The sequence below is a fragment of the Salvia splendens genome, chromosome 6 (assembly GCF_004379255.2).
Source record: "Salvia splendens isolate huo1 chromosome 6, SspV2, whole genome shotgun sequence".
NCBI classification, from domain to species: domain Eukaryota; kingdom Viridiplantae; phylum Streptophyta; class Magnoliopsida; order Lamiales; family Lamiaceae; genus Salvia; species Salvia splendens.
This window is the reverse complement of record NC_056037.1, coordinates 30,129,184-30,148,180: the sequence shown is the minus strand read 5'-3', so window position 1 is coordinate 30,148,180 and position 18,997 is coordinate 30,129,184. Positions and strand designations below refer to the sequence as shown.

The window sequence follows — 18,997 nt, the reverse complement described above, 5'->3', positions numbered from 1 at the left end:
GGGCGGACGCTCCCTCCACTATAGGCCGGCGGGGCGGTATCGGAATGCGGGCGGCCGGCGCGCCGCCCCTATAGTCGACACCCTAATCGTCTGTCTTTACATTTTTAATAATAACGATAAATTAGCCCCTTTTTCGCGAACGAATTTATTCAAGATTGTAATCTAATTTCTCATTTAAAACTAGAGGATGACACAATGATTTGATTGAAATTAATTTAAGAGGTGGGCATATGAATTTTCGTGTTGGGTTTGCCGGTGCCCAATTATGTTTAGTGACATGACGCCCGGTTAATTTATTTATGGTCTTTATAAGTTAATTATCTATTTTATCAATACAATTTTAGGTAATTGGATACGAGTATGAAAGTAGCATAATAAAAAATTCTCTATTCTCGTTAACTATGCTGTTTAGGTAATTTGGCCAAAACCGAACTAGATTTGGTGAAATCTTTAGAAATTGATTGGTCTTGGTATTTAGCAAATTTATATGTAGAATAAAAAATAATCATATCCCCAAATACATTAGAATACTCACTACATCCCATATGAAAATAGTCATTTTTTGCATCTCATAAAATTAATCCATTTCTATTTAGTAAGTTTTTTTTTAACTTTTAAAGATAATCTCCATCCTCTACTAACAAAGTAACAGTTTTTCTACTATTTTATGAATTTCACATTAAAACTATATCTTCTCCGGACAAGAGAATTATCTTCTCCGGACAAGAGAATATCATTTTTCTAATATAATTAAAACAAGGAACGAGCGAAGTACTCCATCAAATACTATGAAAGTAAGTTATCTTGTTTTAAGTTAAAATGTAATAGAGTAATAAAAAAAGTTGTCATTTCTTAACTTCATAGATAAATGGGTAAAAAAGGTTATACTTGGATAAAAAAGTAATAATGAGATAGATACATGGCTTATATATTTTTCATGCCTTCGAAGGCAAAATAGTCATTTAGATCGAGACACTTTAAACGTGATTTTTTTCCATAATGAGAAAGTTGAAACATGATTTTTACTACTTCAAGAACTCAATGCAAATCCTATTTTTAAGGACCAAATTTGATTTTAGAAACTCATAAAAATTAACGTTATGATCGTACAAATACAACTTATGGTGAAATATACTAATATACAGGGTAGCGCTAGTGTGCTAACTAATTTATGAATTATTAGTTTAACACTAGCTAATTTATGAATTATTAGTTTAACACTAACACATGCATGATGCACACATATCTATAATTTATGAATTATTATACACCACCATGCCTCTTTTTAGTGGGAAAGGCATTGCTATTATTCCATAATAATATCCTCGAAACCTTGTCAGTGCTAAGCCTGTTTCTGAAGTTGCTCCTGTGGCAAAGGATAATCAAGTTAAATGACTACTATTAATAATTTATATCCCATTTAATTTTTAGACAAAATAACATTTTGTATGTAGTACTACCAAACAACGTTGGTTATGCATTGGCTTAAAATAACCGAACACTGCAGCGAAAGACGAAGAAATACCAACCTCAGTTACAAAGAAGGCATGGAAACCATATGGGACTCTTCTGGGGAGTTCCACTATAGCAACAGGATCAGCCGACATCGTTTTTGCATCGATTATATTCACTTCCGACTTCCTGCATATCTCAAACAATACACTATTTACTCAATCAAAACTAAGATACTCTAGTTGTCTCTCCTCTCACATTGCAACGCATCCTTCATCTGGAAAATCGAGTGGCCTAATTCACAGAGAAAGACAAGAAATAATTAACAAGGGAGTATAGTAGATGGAGAACATACCCACTGCTCTCATCATGGACAAAGAAAATTAAGTAGCCATCATCTTCTTCACATGTATTATCAGGATTCTGGGGAACAAAGATTGCCTCTGATCCGAATCTCCCAGGTCCGAGATCAAAGATGCCACTAACATTTCCTCCCACTTCAAGCTTTTCCTTTTTTGTGTCTGGTTCTGCTTGTAAATCAAATTTTATAATTCCAGTTACCTTAGGATAATGGTCCAATATTGTGCCATATAAGTATCGCTGTTTCCTGAATGCACAAAAACACGCATGACCCTGAGATTCCTGATTGTCTATGAGTTATTTGAAACTAGTTTTTTTGAATTTATCCAGCCTTAAGTTGAGCCACATGATTGATGAACTTGATAGAGCTTACCTGCCTGTGTAGCGTTCATTCACTATGGGAAAATCTACTGCTGATGCAGATAATCTTTTCTGTGAAGCCTGACCACTTTTAAGGTTGAATCTCATCTCATACCTTACACAAACAGAGTATCACCTTTTAGATAGGATATATAAGTACAAATGGATTAGCATGTTGGTCTCTTACAGTTCACTTTTAAAATTCTCAAACTTTTCTTTTACAGAGCCGTTGAAAACGTCAAGATCAGCATTCTCAATCCGACAGCTGATAAGAACTACTTCGTCTCCTTCCTCCCAAGCATTTGCTGACAATCAATTGAGTACATTAATGTTCAATACAGGAAATATCTAGAAATATCCTATGATGATTATGAGTAATAACAGTTCGTGTTAAAACATTGAACTGCTTGTTATTTTCTTACTCAAGATTATTATGATTGAGATTCAAGAGCCAGTCTAACCTAGTTTGGTTTCAGGTTGTGCATAGAGCATCTCCAAGGGAAGGTGTAAATGGAGAGGTAAAGTGAATTAACTACCATATTTACATGTTCTTTACAAAAATTCATTCTCCAAGGGAAGAGGCATTTGTAATATACCTTCTTCAATTTTAAAAAGGCATCTTTACCTCTTCTTCACACAAAAGGTAAAAAGTTAGTTATTTTTGTAAGAGCTCCGAATAGTCATTGGCTTTTCGGAAAACAATGAAATTTACATATGAAAAGATTCAGTTTGATCTATACGAAACTCTCCACCATTTTAAATAACAGGAACATCAATTAAATCAACATTTTTGGATCATGCATCACCTTATGAGGTAAAAAGTATGTTTGACTACCTACGAGCTCAGACTCTTGTAATAACATGCAGAAAAGCCTTCTTCTAACAAAAAAATAATGAAATAGCTCACAGGTGTGGAATATGAAGCAATTTGGAAGCTCAAACCACTTTATTAGCATCTCATTTTCAGCATATCGTGGAAGAATCCCAAAACGAGCTTCCTTAGTATGATCATAAGTGTAAATAAATTTGTTTTCCTTTACCATCTCCTGGAAAAAAATTGATAACCATGACTGCTTCAGTAATTAGGAAACAAATATCGTTCTAACAAATATTCATTAACATATTACTAGTCCACATTCAATACTAACATGTTACAAAAATTTAAACTATATCCGCCTTACAGGATTGCTTTTAAATAAAATAAAGAGAGGTACTGGACCCAAATATGCACTCTTTCTGATAACAGACTCTGGAAGCAATTACTACACCATGTTTCTTGTCAAAGTACGAACAGGGATAACATTGTTTAAGAGCCGCACCTTTGGTATGAAGTATAATGGTAAATCCATAAAAATTGCATAATTTTCGGTGATGGCAAAATCATGCATCATGATTGATTTTGGTATAGTTATCGGCACTGGTTCCTGCATCACACCTTCCTTTGATATGACTCGGTATGTGATATATGGTGGTGTCTGAGAATATCCAAAGGTAAACATTTCCCCTGTACAAAAAGTTTTTCTAAGAAAACTTACTTTCGCCAACAAGAAAGAAATTTTTAACTTTGTTCTCAAGATGAAAGAAATGAACAGAAACATTAGTGTCAACTCAAACGAGGCTGCTGCCGAGAGTTGTGTATGCTACTTCCTTGGTTCATAATATCTTTGCTAATTGTTATAGTTCGATTAGTTGGCATATCCTAGTCCTTTTTAGCTTATTAAGATAGTCATGACAAAAGGAATCAATAAGGATTCAGGATTGTCCAGGTTCCAGAATAAAACTTATTGCTAGCTAATAGAAGCTTATCCTATATGAATGAAATTATCAAGTTGTCATTGATAACATGCAACGCCAAGTTGATATAATAATAAAAAAAATAAACTACTACTAATGGAAAAAAGGCATATTTGTTGTAAGGTTGCAAAGATAGTCATAAAAAATAATTCAATTTATACTGCTGTATGACTAACACTTGCCTTATTATCATAACCTCAAAGTTTACTTGCTATTGGGTGAGGAAGTCTAGGTGCAGGCATACTAGAGTATGTAAATTGACATCATTAACATCAAGTATTAATTGCTCATCAGCATATGCTTTTTCATAGTTCCAGCTATTCTGTTATGTGCATGTATTTCATACCGGTGACAACTTTAGCTACTTCATAGTTACAGCAGAAGTATGTTTTGCAGCTAGATAGAAAATAACAAGGTAGTAGTGTCAACAGAACAAGGACAAGTGAAAAGGTGATAAATCAACCACAAAACAAATCACAAATCACTGAAGAAAGAAATATATCTTGTAAAGTATTAATTTTACTGCCGTGTTTATATTGACATTCATTAATCATACCGGTGAGGGGATCCACCTTAGGATGGGCAGTAAAAGAATGTGACAGTCTTTTGTCGTAATCCATCATGCCAATGGTCTGCAGGTCTCCATCTTCCAAAACTCTCATAACATCTATTCGACAAATAGAAAACATGTGCTGCATTAGATCCATCTGAATTCTACACACGCGCACGCAATCGCATACACACAAACAACTAGAACTGTATTTAGAGGGCCCTGTTTCGTGGAAATAGTGAAGCCATAGTACATCCTCATGCAAAGCAGGTGGACCTTACTTGTCAGATAAAAGATAAAGATATTACATGAGTATTATAATTGCTTTGGTAAAAATTGGACAATTTTGTAAGCTAAATACCCACCAAAGGAAGTCAATGGAGATAGGTAAGGAGACAAGGTGCAAACATGGGTTTCATTGAACAATATATAATCCACAACAAGAAACATAGTTCTAGTTCTAGAATTAACATGAGAGAGAAAGAAAGAGCTAACTTACATGGTTTATCTGCCTCACCAAGCACCAAAAGCTTCCCATGATGATATACTAGAGCTGTATTAGCTGAATACACAACCCCATTATAGTCAAGTCAATCATGGCCCATGTAATAGATGAACAACCAGCTGAAGTTTTTTGTCATGGATTAATAAACTTATTACCAACTACCAAGAAATGCTAACATTCGAAATGCAACCAACAAAAGATTAGGACTGTGCTATGCCATCGCATTCATATAATTATCTGACTGACCTCTTACATAATCTAAAAATTTAATGCAAGTATAACTAAAACTGAAATTATTGTGTTCAGCTAGCTGCTGTTAGCGATAGATATAGAATTATATGGCAATAAAGAACCATAATTCCCACCTGTGCCATTTCCATAGGAAGCATCCAGTACTTTGAGTTTTGTCCTTAGCATATGCATAGTACCCATGATAAGTCCAAAAATCCCTCTCAAGTCACCAAGCTGCTTGTCAAGTTGGAATGGTAAGGGGCCAAAGAATAAGACATGAAATACATAGCATATTTTGAAGCAAACACTTATTTGCTCATGAAAAGTAACGTGACTACACATGAACACATTTCGTTGATGAAAACACAAGTTCGTCCTTTTTCCTAAGTAGTCTTTTGAAGTCAAATGAATTATGGCTCAAACTATCGACATCAAGTGAAGCACCTAAACCTACTATTTTAATGGTACATCAGTGTAACCTTGTAGATAAAGAAAACCATTTAAGTAATTTAGGGATCCCCAGTTCAATGTACGGTTCCATGTATTTTTGCATTTATGTAAAGCAACTGCAATTTTTATTTGCTCTAATGGCAGGAATTGGATAAAATCACTTTGCTTCACCATTTTATGAGTGACATTTGGATAGAAAAGATAAAAATAAGTTTAAGATAGAGAAGCACATAATACTTTCACAAATTTTGCTCGACCATAAATCTCTTCTTGTTTGAGTCGTGACGTCTTCACAAAGCGGGAGACATAGGATGCTTTCCCATTTTTAATGCGCACACCATGAACCATTCTGCAGCCAGTTAAACAAAAATCAAAACATAAGAATCGATCATGACATTAAGAATGCTCAAGATGTGACTGCTCGAAACTACACACCCGTCTCCATCAAACCTGCAGAAAATTAAACGAACAATTACAAACTCAATCAAATTAGGTTGCCAAATTCGAGATGTATCAGTGACAATAAATACAGCAAAACGATTACCAATGATATCCAGCAACCGGAGCAAACCTCGGGTTTGGACCTACCCTGACGATCTCACCGTTTAGGCATTCCTGCAGCAACCAATTGATTTCCTCAATAATTCGAAATTCCGGTCGGATAAAGGAAAAATCGAAGGCGCTCACCGGAAGATCTCCTTTGACGGCAAGGTCGGAGAGAGGATGAGTCTCATCGACGGGGGCGAAGTTACCGGAGAGACAGGGAGAGTGGTGGTTGGAATCGTGCATGAGCTTGACAAATGCCCATTCCAACCAGTCAATTGCCGAGGAAATAAGGCCGGTTTTAGGCTCCGGCCGCACCAGCACAGCGCCGCCGCGGGTTTTCTCCATGTTGTGGAGGTAAGGTGTGGTGTAGGAGTGGGTATTAATGGCGGGTAATGAGTAGGCGAAGGGAGTAGTTGTTGGTTACAGTATAGGGGCGGGAAAATTGCCTTCTAATATCTTATCCTATACTACTCCATAGCAGTATAAAAAAGGGGCTAAGGCCATCCACAACGCTGTTCCTATACCGTTCCTAAACCGTTCCTTAAATTACTATTTGAGGGCCCCACTGTACTATTTTACTCCATTCCTTAACTAAGGAACGGAACCTGCAACCCTCCGTTCCTTAACCGTTCCTTAACCGTTCCTTAAATTACTATTCATTCAATTTCATTTTTTATTTTTATTTCCAACTCAATTCAATTAAAACAAACACGATTTATTAAATAACAAACACACTTTATTAAAAAACACACAACATTAAAAAAAATTACAACTAAAACTTAAAAAAATAAAAACCACACAATTAAAATCCTAAAAAAATAAAAAACACACAATAAAAAACACACAATTAAACGTGGGAAAATTAAAAAACTACTCCGCCGGCGAATCATCCTCCGGAGGCGGTCGAGGTTTAGGGGGAGTCGGAAGGTCAAGTTGTGCTGCCATAGCAACAATTCCGTTCCACCAGGCCGTGAATTGGGCGTACGAGAAGCGGGAAGTGTCCGCCATTGTGGCGGTCATGTACGCCACCATAAGTGTGTCCGAGCGTCCCCGCGAGCCCGATCCCGAGGCCGACTGGCTTGATTCGCCTCGGCCCTTCCTCGCTCTAGCCGCCTTCGCCGCCTTCGTCCCTTGCGGCCGACGGCGCCCAACGCTGGATCCCCCGTATTCGCCGGGCGTTGGATCCCCCGTACCCCCAAACACCTGCGGTTCACCCTCGCCGGCCTCACCGGTGTCACCAGACGAGTAGTTGCCGGTCGCCGTGTGCTTCGTGCGCTTTGAGGTTGAGCCCGAGCTCGAGCGGACACCTCCGGCCCACCTTTCCTCGTCCTTGACGAGCTGCCAAATATCAACATATTTGAACTGTACACCGGTGTCCTGGTAGAAGACGCGCAAAGCCGCCCTCAGAATGTCGGCGCCCGAAGCTCCGCTTTGGTAGTTCGCCGCTTCGGCCGTGTAGATGCCGCAAAATTTTTTGACCTGTAGGTCGACTCGGCCAAAGTGAGCACGGAGCATTGTATATTTGCGCTTCCGGGCCCCTTTCGGCTTAGTCTGGTGGTAGACATCACGGACCTTTTCCCAGAAGCACTTGGCGGCTTGTTGATTCCCGACGATGGGATCGTACGAGACGGTGAGCCAGGCGGTGTACACCGCCTTTGTTTCTTCGTTGGTGTAGGGATGCCGGCCCAGATCCTCCGGTTCCTCCTCCTCCTCCTCCTCGGGTGCCTCAGACGCAGCCCTGGAGCTTCCACCGCCTCGGCCTCCTCCCTGGGTGGGTTCAACGGGGATATCCTCCCGAATCTGGGACAAACTCTGGGAAAGCCGCGAGCCGGAGGGTCGAGCGTAGGCATCCACATCGAAAGTGGGTGGTTGGTACCCACCCGGCGTCGCCGACCCCTGGGTGCCCGGCGTCGACGACCCAGAACCACCAAGTGTGTTGTACATGGTCTCCCAATCGCCGAACGCGTTGAGATCCCACCCACCGGCGCCGCCACCACCGTAATTGCCGTCGCCGGACATTTTGTGAAGAGATTGAATATGAAAATTGGAGAGGAATTGATGTTGATGTAGGAAGAATAGATGTGTAGTTGTGTGAAATGAAGATGAAATTAGGTGTATTTATAGAATAAGAAAATAAAAAAAAAATAAAAAAAAAATGTTAAACGGATATAAAAAACGGTCATATGACCGTTTACACATTTTTTAATTTTTTTTTTTTACAAAATTCGAATTTTTAAAAAAAAAATGATTTATTGCGTCATAATTAACGACGCCCACTCGCGGGTCGGCGAGTGGGCGTCACGCACGACGCAGGGGCGGCCACGTCTCGCAGGCAGCGGCGGCGCGCGTGGAGGAACAAGCCGTGCCGCGTCTCGCCGGCACGGCTCACGGCACGGAATGGGGACAGCCTGGGAACGGATTGGCGAGCCGCAACGCGTCGCGCCGGCGAACCGTTCCGCCGGAACGGAACCCGCGACGGCCACGGCCCGCGTTGCGGGTGCCCTAATGCTTACCAAATAATCTTTTCATGATTGAATTTTGATTTATCCCATGCATTTCAAATTTTTTCAATCAGCCCATAATACCTTTCTTCAAATCAAATTCGATGTTACATTAGTGTACATATTTAATTTTTTTGTGTTGTCAAGTGTACGTGTATATTAATGTGACAACATAGATGACTAAACGGTATAATTTTGAGTGAATCTAGAATAATAGCACAAATTTGATCTAATGACAGTAAAATTTTGGGATATTTGTCTCTAAAACTATGTACTTTGCTTAAAATTTGGTATTTCCCATGAACTTTGAAATTGGTCTATAATATCATAAACTTTGCATTTTGTTTGGTATTTCCCAAACTCACTCAAATAACATATTTTCATCAAAATCTTATTCTACGTAGGCAACCGTGATACGTTTTATAATATTTTAAACCACTTTTTAAGTTCATAACATGTATGATAAAAAGTCACTTTAAAAAATCATTTTGATTTAATTGTGTCAAGTATGATAAAAAAAACCTCGTAAATTAGTCAAATATAGTAATAGATATGCAATGGGAAATACCAAACAAAGTGCAAAGTTTGTGATATTATATACCAATTTTAAAATTCGTGGAAAATACTAAATTTTAGGCAAAGTTTATGGTTTTAGGGACCAATTTTCCTAAATTTTTTGAAACTTTATGATTTGTCATTAAATTGAAAAGATGTGAAATGAACCAGAATTTGATCACTTAGTAATTTTAAAGATATAAAATAACTTATATATTCATATTCATATACTCCCTCTGTCTCATTAAAGATGACACAATTTCCTTATTGGTTTGTCTCATCCAAGATGACTCATTACTATAAATGGAAACACATTTATCTCTACTTTATTCTCTCTCTCTTACTTTACTCTCTCCATTTAACACATAAAGTAAAACCGCATAAAACTCTGTGCCGCCCAAGGAAGGGGTCATCTTCCTTGGAACGGAGGGAGTATTTTCTTCGTAACATGACAAAGTGGGGGTGATCAATAGCTAACTCACTTTCTAGTTGCTAACTATAACTAATTTAACATCATAGGATTTTAGAAATCTAGTGGTCTAAAATTTGCCACGTGTAATTTTTATTTTTATTAATTAAATCGAAAAAGATAAAAAAAACTACCAAATTAGAGTTTTGGATGAAAATGTCAATATAGTGTTTTGAAAATACCAGTACAATGCTTTGAGAATGTCAACACATTGCTTTAAGAATGATATTATACATGTATTATATTGACATATTTTATATAATATGTTGACGTTTGTTGCTGTACGAAAAAATTAAAAATTTTTTAATTTTTTTTCAAATTTTGACATCGGAACATATGCAACTGAGATCTCGTTAGAATCCTTATGAAATTATCTTTAATTTGATATATGTTGTGCGAAAAAATAATTTAAATCGACAAAGTTATATCATTTTAAAGTTATGTGATATTTTTCAAAAGTTAATTACAATTGTAAATTGACCTTACTAATCTTATTGATGTTTTCTTTGATCGTATTGACATTTCGGAGCTTCTAGACCCTTAATTTGAATATCTAAGAGCTATTATTTAATTGTCATTAACAATTAAGTATTGAATTAGCAATATAACACTCCACTGACAAAGTGAAACATTACAAAATTGTATACATTAAACATCAAATTTTATTAAGAATAATTATTTTGATTTTATTTATAAAATACAATTTAATTGTGAACAATTAATTTTAATAGTAAAAAATTACTTCATCTTTTCCATATTAATTGAGTCATTTTTATTTTTGCAAAAAATAATACAAAGTATCTCTTATTTTATTTTCTCGTCATCTCTATTACTTTATTTAACATCCACTTAATACGATGTTCTTAAAGTCTGTGCTAAAAAAATACACCTCAATTAACAAGGAATGGATGGAATACTACATTGCCAGGTTAGTCATAGGCGAAAAAAAGCGTTAACGAATGTGAGATTGGAATCGTAAATTAATGTGATAGTTTAGAGCATCCGCAATGCCGCCCTTCCCGGTGGACGTCGGAGAGGCTTCAGGGAAGGGCGCGCGGGTCGTCCAACATTGGGGCGGAGAGGGGCGGACACGCCCGTGGCTTGCGGACACGGGAGGGGCGTGGTCATCGCGGGACGTCTGTGCCGACGTCCGCCATTGCGGCGACGCGCGGACTTCCTTTTTTTAATTTTAATTTTTTTTTGTACTATGTATGTTTTTTTATAAATAAAGTGGTTGCAATTTCTCCGTATTTGTGTCGAAATTTTAATTCCGTAAATTGTTTAATTTGGTGAATTTGTGAATTTTTATTATTGTGGGAAGTCTGTCGGGATGTCCTTGGGGATGTCCGCCACTGTGCAGTGGGATGTCCTTGGAGATGGAAGTGCAGTGGGAAGTCCTTATGACGTGGCAGGAGGTGATTTTAGGATGTTCGTGGAGATGTCCGCTGGGACATCTTCACCACTGTGGATGCCCTTAGGAGGCCTATGATTTGACTTATTAAACTATTTCCATGAAAATTAATTTTATAGTTCGAATTAAAATGTGCACGACGTACGTTTAAAACTAAAAAAATATAATGTGTAATTAAAGCATTTCCAATTATCTATACATATATAAAAGGTGAGTTTTGGCCATATTTTAAATATTCATGAATTTTGGGCAAAATGTTAAATAGTTATAAGTTCTGAACTTTGAATGTAATTTTTTATTTAATTTGTTTACAGATAAATGTTGAATTCAATCATGAAATTGTAACTGCCATATTGCTCATAAATGTAATGATAACTCAATTTAAATTTTTTACTTTTGCACGCTTTAGCTTCCTCACATGTTTAAATTCATTACCATATTAATATGGAAATCATAAAATTTATGTTGATGTGGAAGGAATGGTTTCAATTCCTTTGACAATGGAAAATGGGCTCCATATAATTTATTTCCTTTTAACATTCAATTATAAATTTAACCTAAATTTCTTAATAATAATAATATACTTTGTCCAAAAAAAGTGTAATTGATACACATATTGACAATTTGTTATTGTATTTGAAATCCATAATGACAATTTGATACTAAGAATTAAATGTAATTGGAATTAAATTAGGCATTAAAATATAGCAGTTACAAAACTCTCTAAATTCTCAACCATTTCTTCTTAAACATTTATTTACCCTATTAATTTTATATACTGCTCTTACCTTTTTTCTCCCTATAAATATTCTCATTTGTTGAATCATCATACCTCATCAAACATTTCTACTTTCGTGACTAAAAATATCTAGAGAAAAACACAAGAGCTTTCTCGAATTAATGATCGTTGTGCTAGCATCATCCGCCATGATTTTGGCAAGAAAACTAGAGTCGAGATTAGATCGAACCTGGAAGTACGACTCAAAATGGCGATGAAATGTTTGGAAAAATATCTTGCATAGAACAAGCGGCGTGCCGTTATAGAACGTCACATGTAGAAGGGCTGAGAGGTGGTGCCGTGGCAAATAGGGCATTCAAAAATTTTCCACTTTTATATATACTATAAGGTATTAAATGTGGTAAGTGACACTAAAAAAAGTATTGTGATTGATTAATTAGCGTGGGTAATTGATAACCCCACTACATAGGAAATTGTGATTGATTAGTTTTCACACTAATGACTTACCCTTATTGATTTAATTAATATAGATTTAAGGATTTGATTAGTATAGATTTGATTTTGCAGAATAATCCGTGAGATTGCATGCTAGCTATGTGTTAGTTGTTACACTTGTATTGTTGTATTTTATTTTCTCTCAGTGTAAATTTCCAAGCTATAATTATTAAGTGTTTTTTAGTATTTATATTTGCTTTAAAAATAGATAATTATAATTGGTTGTAATAACAAAAAAAAAATCAATTTCTTGATTTGTAATATGTTTTATTCCAATAATTAGTATTTTGACATTTTTTTTATCAATTATATTTGTCATATATTTTATTTCTATAAAAAAAGCTATTGATTTTTTGAGCTGTTGATTTATTTATGTTTGTAAATTGCTATATTTTTGCGCATTTAATAGTTAAGGCTAACAAAATGTGTGTACTAATACAATGAATATTCCTTATTTAAAAATGTGAAAATGTGAAATAACACTAAAATTGGAATTGCATTTGACAAAGCAACGTATATGTGTAACATCGACATTTTAAAAGAGGTAGAGCAACGCTTACTATTATCTATATGATAACTTAAAATCAACATCTAAAAACTCTTCAATTTATTGCATTAATTAATAGAAACTCAAATTGTAAAGCGGATCGTTAATGAACACTATAATTTTTTTATGACAACCTTTTGAGTCTAGGAAAAATATTTTAACAACTCAACAACATTTGGTTTCTAACTTTTCTTTAATTTGATCTGGATGGTTTTTATTGTGATGTATTAACCTTTAAAAAAATTATGAGTTCAGTATAATTTGTGTAAAAAAATTGAGATTAATTAGTGCATTCACAATTTAAAATTAATTATTATGAATAGACAATCAATTAGATCGTGCATCGCACGGAGAGTTTTGGAAATATTTACAAAACTGCCATTTTAATTTAAAAATTATAATCTAATTAAAATTATTCTTTGTTAATGAATTTAATGGAGTTAATGGATACAAATAAATACTGTAGTATTACATCACGTTTATTGAGATAGAGAGAGTTTTTCCGTTTCAAAAACTCCATGAATTACCAGCCTCTTCTTCTTCCCACACGTTTATGCCATTAATTTTCTATACTTCTTTCAACTTCTTTTCTCCTATAAATTCTGGTATAGTTGATGATAATGGATATGGATGACCGCTTGCAATTTGCAAAATCTCTTATAATCTGCCGAGAAAGGCTCTCGAGTGTCGAATTGCTATCCGAGCACAATAATGGATTCGGTATTGTGATCAGTGACGTTAACATACTAGACATGGACGGTTTCAAGCTTCGAGAGCATGTCAGCCTGGAGATGGATCTTGTAATCTGGCGAAGGAGGAGAACTATTTTCGGTTGCAATGTAAATCTAATTTCGAATTATTTGATTTCCTTTTTTCTGTGATTTGTTTCCTACTTTGACATATTCTTGACTAAAAATCGCTGTCAAATATCACAATGATCAACAAATCATCATTTCGCTTAATTATGCATGTCATTTTACGAGATGATGGAAGAGGGGAGCAAACCTCTAGGATAAATAATTTGAAAATAATATTTTACCTGCTTGAGAAAAAACAAGAAGACGAAGACTCCTGAATGGTGCACATTATAAAATAAAATGAGCAACTATGGTTGAATACTTGAATGTATATATAGAGTATTAATTTATTTACCGTATGTTGTATTGGGTGGAATATTTATACGATAAATTGAAAAAAATTAAAAATGATAAACTGTAATACAAAGTTTATTAAATAAGCAATCTTTGAAATAATATTTCAATCAAATAAAAATAAACTAACGGGTGCTGATAAATTTTTGTTGTAAAGAGCAATAATTTTTGGAACACTTTTTAAAAGTCCTGGTTGAGTTTTTAACAACACTATATAGTTTTTATATTTTTTTTTATTCATGAATTAATTAAAACTAAATCAATTTTGTTAGTATTGGCCTGTGATAGCTAAATGTTTTCTTCAACCATATTATTATTTCATACTCCAATTTTTATATTTTCCTTTTCTATTTTGCTTTTTTCTAAGTACTATAATACTTCTACTGTTTTTTTAATAAATATACACTATAATCAAGATATGAAAAAATAAAAGAACAAAAAAAAAAGCTAAGTCAAAATAGTGCAGTTTTATAACTTTTGTCCATAATTGCATGCGCATCGATTAAATTAAAGATGTATTAATAAATGGACATTAGAAAAAGATAATGTAGATGATACTTACTTTTTAAAATTTGAACAAAGTATAAAATTAAATTTAATAAAATAAATAACAACATCTCGTAAGATTAAAAAATTAAAAAATTTATATACTAACTGTATGTTGAAAAAACACGCATATAAATATTACTAATAAAACTTAAAATTAGAACAATAAAATAATAGTTTGCAAGTCATGAAAAAACTTATTTGTAAACAACCGTAACATTAAAACAATAAGAACAATAAAAAATAGTCGCAATATATAATGTGCACAAAAACAATGTGTATTTTTTGCTCTTTGTCTTTTCGTTGACTTTGGGTGACGAATATGCAAAGCATTATTTCAGTATATTTTAGGTAGACAACTTATGTGATTCCTTAATTTGTAAAAAAAAAAAGAATTATTATATCTAAAACCAGAAAAAATTAAAAGAAAAATGACAAAAAATAACATTAAGAAAAAGCTTAAATATGAACTAACATCACCCAAACAAAGAATATTGACTAGGAGATAAAAGTGCTATTTTCATTTCAACTTTTTTATAAGACTCCATAGCTTTTAACTCATGTCTTCGGCTCTTCACCTCTCTCTCTCAAAGGGGACTATATTAAAAACTTATGCCTTTCATTTTAAATAAATTTACTATCACTTCTAATATTTAACGTTTGTTATTTCAATAGCCATTTATGTTATTTGATTCAAAAACCTTTTCATTTTAATGCTTGGTTGAATGCAAGCAAGATTTTTTTTGTTTACCGTTCACATAGCCCTATTGTAAAGCACTTTCTTGATATTAGCAGATAAACAGATTCATAGACATGATTCGGGTAAAAAACCTCCACTATCAGTAAGGATTATCAAGTAGGCCGACCCAATGTAAAATATTGAATACAGATCTAAAACCCCCAAAATAGAATAAATGATCAACAAAGTAAAATTGAACTAGGACGAAGGGAGACTTTTATTGATATTTGACTCATTTGTCGGTTATGATGAGTATATTTTGAATAAGTGATCAACAAAGTAAAATTGAACTGGGGCGGAGGGAGAATTTTATTGATATTTGGCTCATTTATTGGTCATGATGAATATATTTTAAAGTTAAGGGTTTAGGGTTCAAGGTTTGGATTTTTAGTGTATATGGTCACTATATTGCAATGAAATAAAGTTCGACTAGGAAGTGTCTCACCAGCGCAATCTTAAATTATTGCAACGTAAACTTTCTCCTGCAGTTATAACCAACAGTTAATTCATATTTTCACAAAATTAAAATACTTTTTAATTTTAAGTCTGGTATTTAAATGTCAAGACAGTTTATTAAAATGTCAACACAAATATGTGTTGAAATTTTAATGTGATCGTATTGATATTTTTAAGAAAAGTTAGCATTTAAACGCACTCTTGTGGCCATGTGGCGTTAATGTGATTGAAAAAGTATAATCCAAAGTAAGAGGATGTCGAATATTCTTTTGTTTATCATTTTACAAATTTTATTTCGCATAATGAAATAGATATGAAGAAATTAAAATGACCCGTGCATCGCACGGGCGTGATACTAGTTTATACTAAACTCAAACTTATTTTAGTATAAATGTCTCTATATATATAAAAGTTGAGTTTTTGGAGGTTTTGAATAACTATTTTGTGCAAGGGATGTAAATGCAATAAACAAAAACTACTAATTTGAAAATAAAAATAGATTTTAATTAAATAACTTTAGCTGTGGAAAATTTTAATGTAGCAGTTACGATCATTATTCCCATTGATTACTTTTAATTCATTTCATTTGGCAGTAAAACAATGTTCTTTTGGAATTGCCATTCTCAATTACTAATATGATCCGGCAGTTACTTAATATTCAAAACAAATGGCACATTTAACAAATGCACCAAATGATGTAACCGCCTATTAGGATGTGGCATTAAATTACCTTGATTTTGCATCTAATAATTTAATTATGCATCATTTTCATATACATAGTCACAAATAATCTCAATTATTTACTCACAACTAGTATTACACCCGTGCTGCACGAACTAAAATAATTTTAAAATATTTATTTTAGAAAGTAATTAATTAACTAAAATATTAATTTTAGAATGTAAATAATTTTAAAATTATTTGTTATAAATTAAATTATTAATAAATGAGTTACAAATTGTTTGACCTTTCACATTATAATCTATTAGTAATAAAAAAGAATTTAAATCAATTGATTTGTATTGATGCGGCCGGTTTGTGTACAATTGCACCATAATGATGGAAACTTATTTTCTCTAATTAATATGCAATCAACTGTAGTAAAAGAATTCTAAATGGATGTGTACATTTATTATTTTCTTGTAAATTACATTTATACATATATATGAAATTGCCGTTGTTAAAGATACAAATTCATTAATAAATCACAATTTTAATTATCATCAAGATGAATGCACACAAAACAAGCAAAACTAAGCAATTAATTCAGCATAGAGACAGCACAAACAATAACCAATTTGAAACTGAACCCAATAACGAATTTGAAAATGATACATTTAGTTCTATGAAATTATGAATTAACCGTTTTGCATTTAAAATTGAAAAATGAATCATTTAAACTCTCTATGTATTACTCCATTTTTTTGTAAAAACGTTTGTTTTTAGCTTAAGTTTTAATATGGCCTGCTTAGTAAAAACAAACGAATGAAGTTAAGATTCAGCTAAAATATAAACACGTGGAAAATAATACTGTACATTATTTTTATAAAATAAAAAAATGACTCTGACCGTGAGACTAAAAAATAAAGCAAATTTACATCACACAAAACAAAAAAAACTAAAGACTGTATAATTACCACTTCTCCGAATGAGTTCTAAGATATTGCTTATCAAAAGCTATAATTTAAGATTGCACTGGTGAGACACTTCCTAGTCGAGCTTCATTTCATTGCAATATAGTGACCTTATACAGTAAAAACCCAAACCATGAAACTTAAATCCTAAACCCTTAACTTTAAAATAAAGTCCAGAGCCTTTGTCCTAGCGGCAAGGAGCTTAGACATTATTGCATGAGGTGCTGAGTTCGAGCCCTCTTGACATCAGTTGTAATTTCCTCCTATCTATAGTATAGGAGTTTATTTGTAATTTCCTCCCTTATATAGGAGTTAATTTTGAAAAAAAGAAAAAAAAACTTTAAAATAAATCCAAGCCCCCTAACTCAAGTGGTTGAGGAGGGTGGCAAGGATACCGCACCATCCAGGAGGTCTTGAGTTCGAATCCTGGATGGCGCAACTTGGGATTAATTTCCCCTGTGGGCCTTTACAAGGCTGGTTGACTTGGGGCTTGGCAAGTTGATGGGCCTGGAACCCGTCTCAGATGGCGGCTGTTCACGGGCGTAGACCCGCCGTAGGTGCCCGGCTGGTTGGCGGCCTGTCTACGAACCACAAGGGGCTGGGGAAGGGCTGGGTTAGCTTGCCGAATGTATCTCGAACTCCTAAATATGTATGTCCGGAGAAGAAAAAAAAAACTTTAAAATAAATATTAATAAAACTTAACATTAGTAAATAAAATAATACTAATTCGTAAATTATGAAAAAAAGTATGGTAAACAACCCCAAAAGTACAATAATAAGAATAGCAAAATAAAGAAATTAAAATAATACATAGTCAATTAACATCAATATTATATTCAAAAATAAATTAGTTCAAGTAATTATTGTAGAATTAATTTTCAAATCTTAATAGAATCCACTGATACAATTTTGTAACTCAATCATGGTTAACAGAATCCACGAATACAATCTATCTATAGATATGTAAAAGACGAGTTTTGGGACATTTTGAATAATAATGTTGTGTAAAGGAGGTAAACGCAATTAAGTGAAACTATTAAATTATCTTTCACTTTGAACTCATAAAATTTCGTAAGCACAATTTAAATACATGCGGCAGTTTCTATACAAATATAAAAAATGATTATGAATTAATTATCATAATTATCCACTCTATTGACAGTTATAAATTAATGGAAAATACTATAAAGTAACAGCAGTTATATTACGAGTCAAATATAATACACAACCTAATTAATGAGTTGGCAATTGTAAATTAATGTCATTCATAATCTAATCACGGTTATAAATTAATGGAAAATACTATAAAGTAACGGCAGTTATATTACAAGTCAAATATAATACACAACCTAATTAATGAGTTGGCAATTGTAAATTAATGTCATTTATAATCTAATCACGTTGGAATTTTATTCAAAAATTACTATAGTACTTTTTTTTTTCAATAGTGCTCATGATTGTACATTTATTATAATAATTATAATTTCATAGGTCAGAAGTCTGAAA

At 33.6% G+C, this 18,997-nt stretch overlaps 1 protein-coding gene and 1 long non-coding RNA gene across 2 annotated transcripts; one reads left to right on the top strand and one right to left on the bottom strand.

The window, feature by feature from the left end:
• Positions 1 to 1,038: 1,038 nt before the first annotated feature.
• On the bottom strand, positions 1,039 to 6,692 carry LOC121809921 (carotenoid 9,10(9',10')-cleavage dioxygenase-like). Its single transcript, XM_042210770.1, has 14 exons — positions 6,390 to 6,692; positions 6,247 to 6,317; positions 6,138 to 6,152; positions 5,940 to 6,051; positions 5,387 to 5,486; positions 5,016 to 5,078; positions 4,523 to 4,633; positions 3,492 to 3,676; positions 3,080 to 3,218; positions 2,360 to 2,477; positions 2,186 to 2,287; positions 1,808 to 2,059; positions 1,530 to 1,641; positions 1,039 to 1,366 (listed from the first exon to the last, which is right to left on the bottom strand). Exons 1-14 carry the CDS (start codon positions 6,591 to 6,593, stop codon positions 1,343 to 1,345), a joined length of 1,608 nt encoding a protein of 535 aa, XP_042066704.1. The 5' UTR covers positions 6,594 to 6,692; the 3' UTR covers positions 1,039 to 1,342.
• LOC121809922 lies at positions 1,773 to 2,909 on the top strand. Its single transcript, XR_006052328.1, has 3 exons — positions 1,773 to 1,913; positions 2,143 to 2,268; positions 2,397 to 2,909. It is a non-coding gene; the product is annotated as an uncharacterized LOC121809922 (long non-coding RNA).
• Positions 6,693 to 18,997: the final 12,305 nt, after the last annotated feature.

Coding starts and splice junctions, on each gene's coding strand:
- LOC121809921 (XM_042210770.1), bottom strand. CDS start 6,593: ATGGAGAAAACCCGCGGCGGCGCTGTGCTGGTGCGGCCGGAGCCTAAA. Junction 5,079..5,386: donor TTCCTATGGAAATGGCACAG/GTGGGAATTATG, acceptor TTGTGTATTCAG/CTAATACAGCTCTAGTATAT. Junction 1,642..1,807: donor GTCCATGATGAGAGCAGTGG/GTATGTTCTCCA, acceptor TGAGATATGCAG/GAAGTCGGAAGTGAATATAA.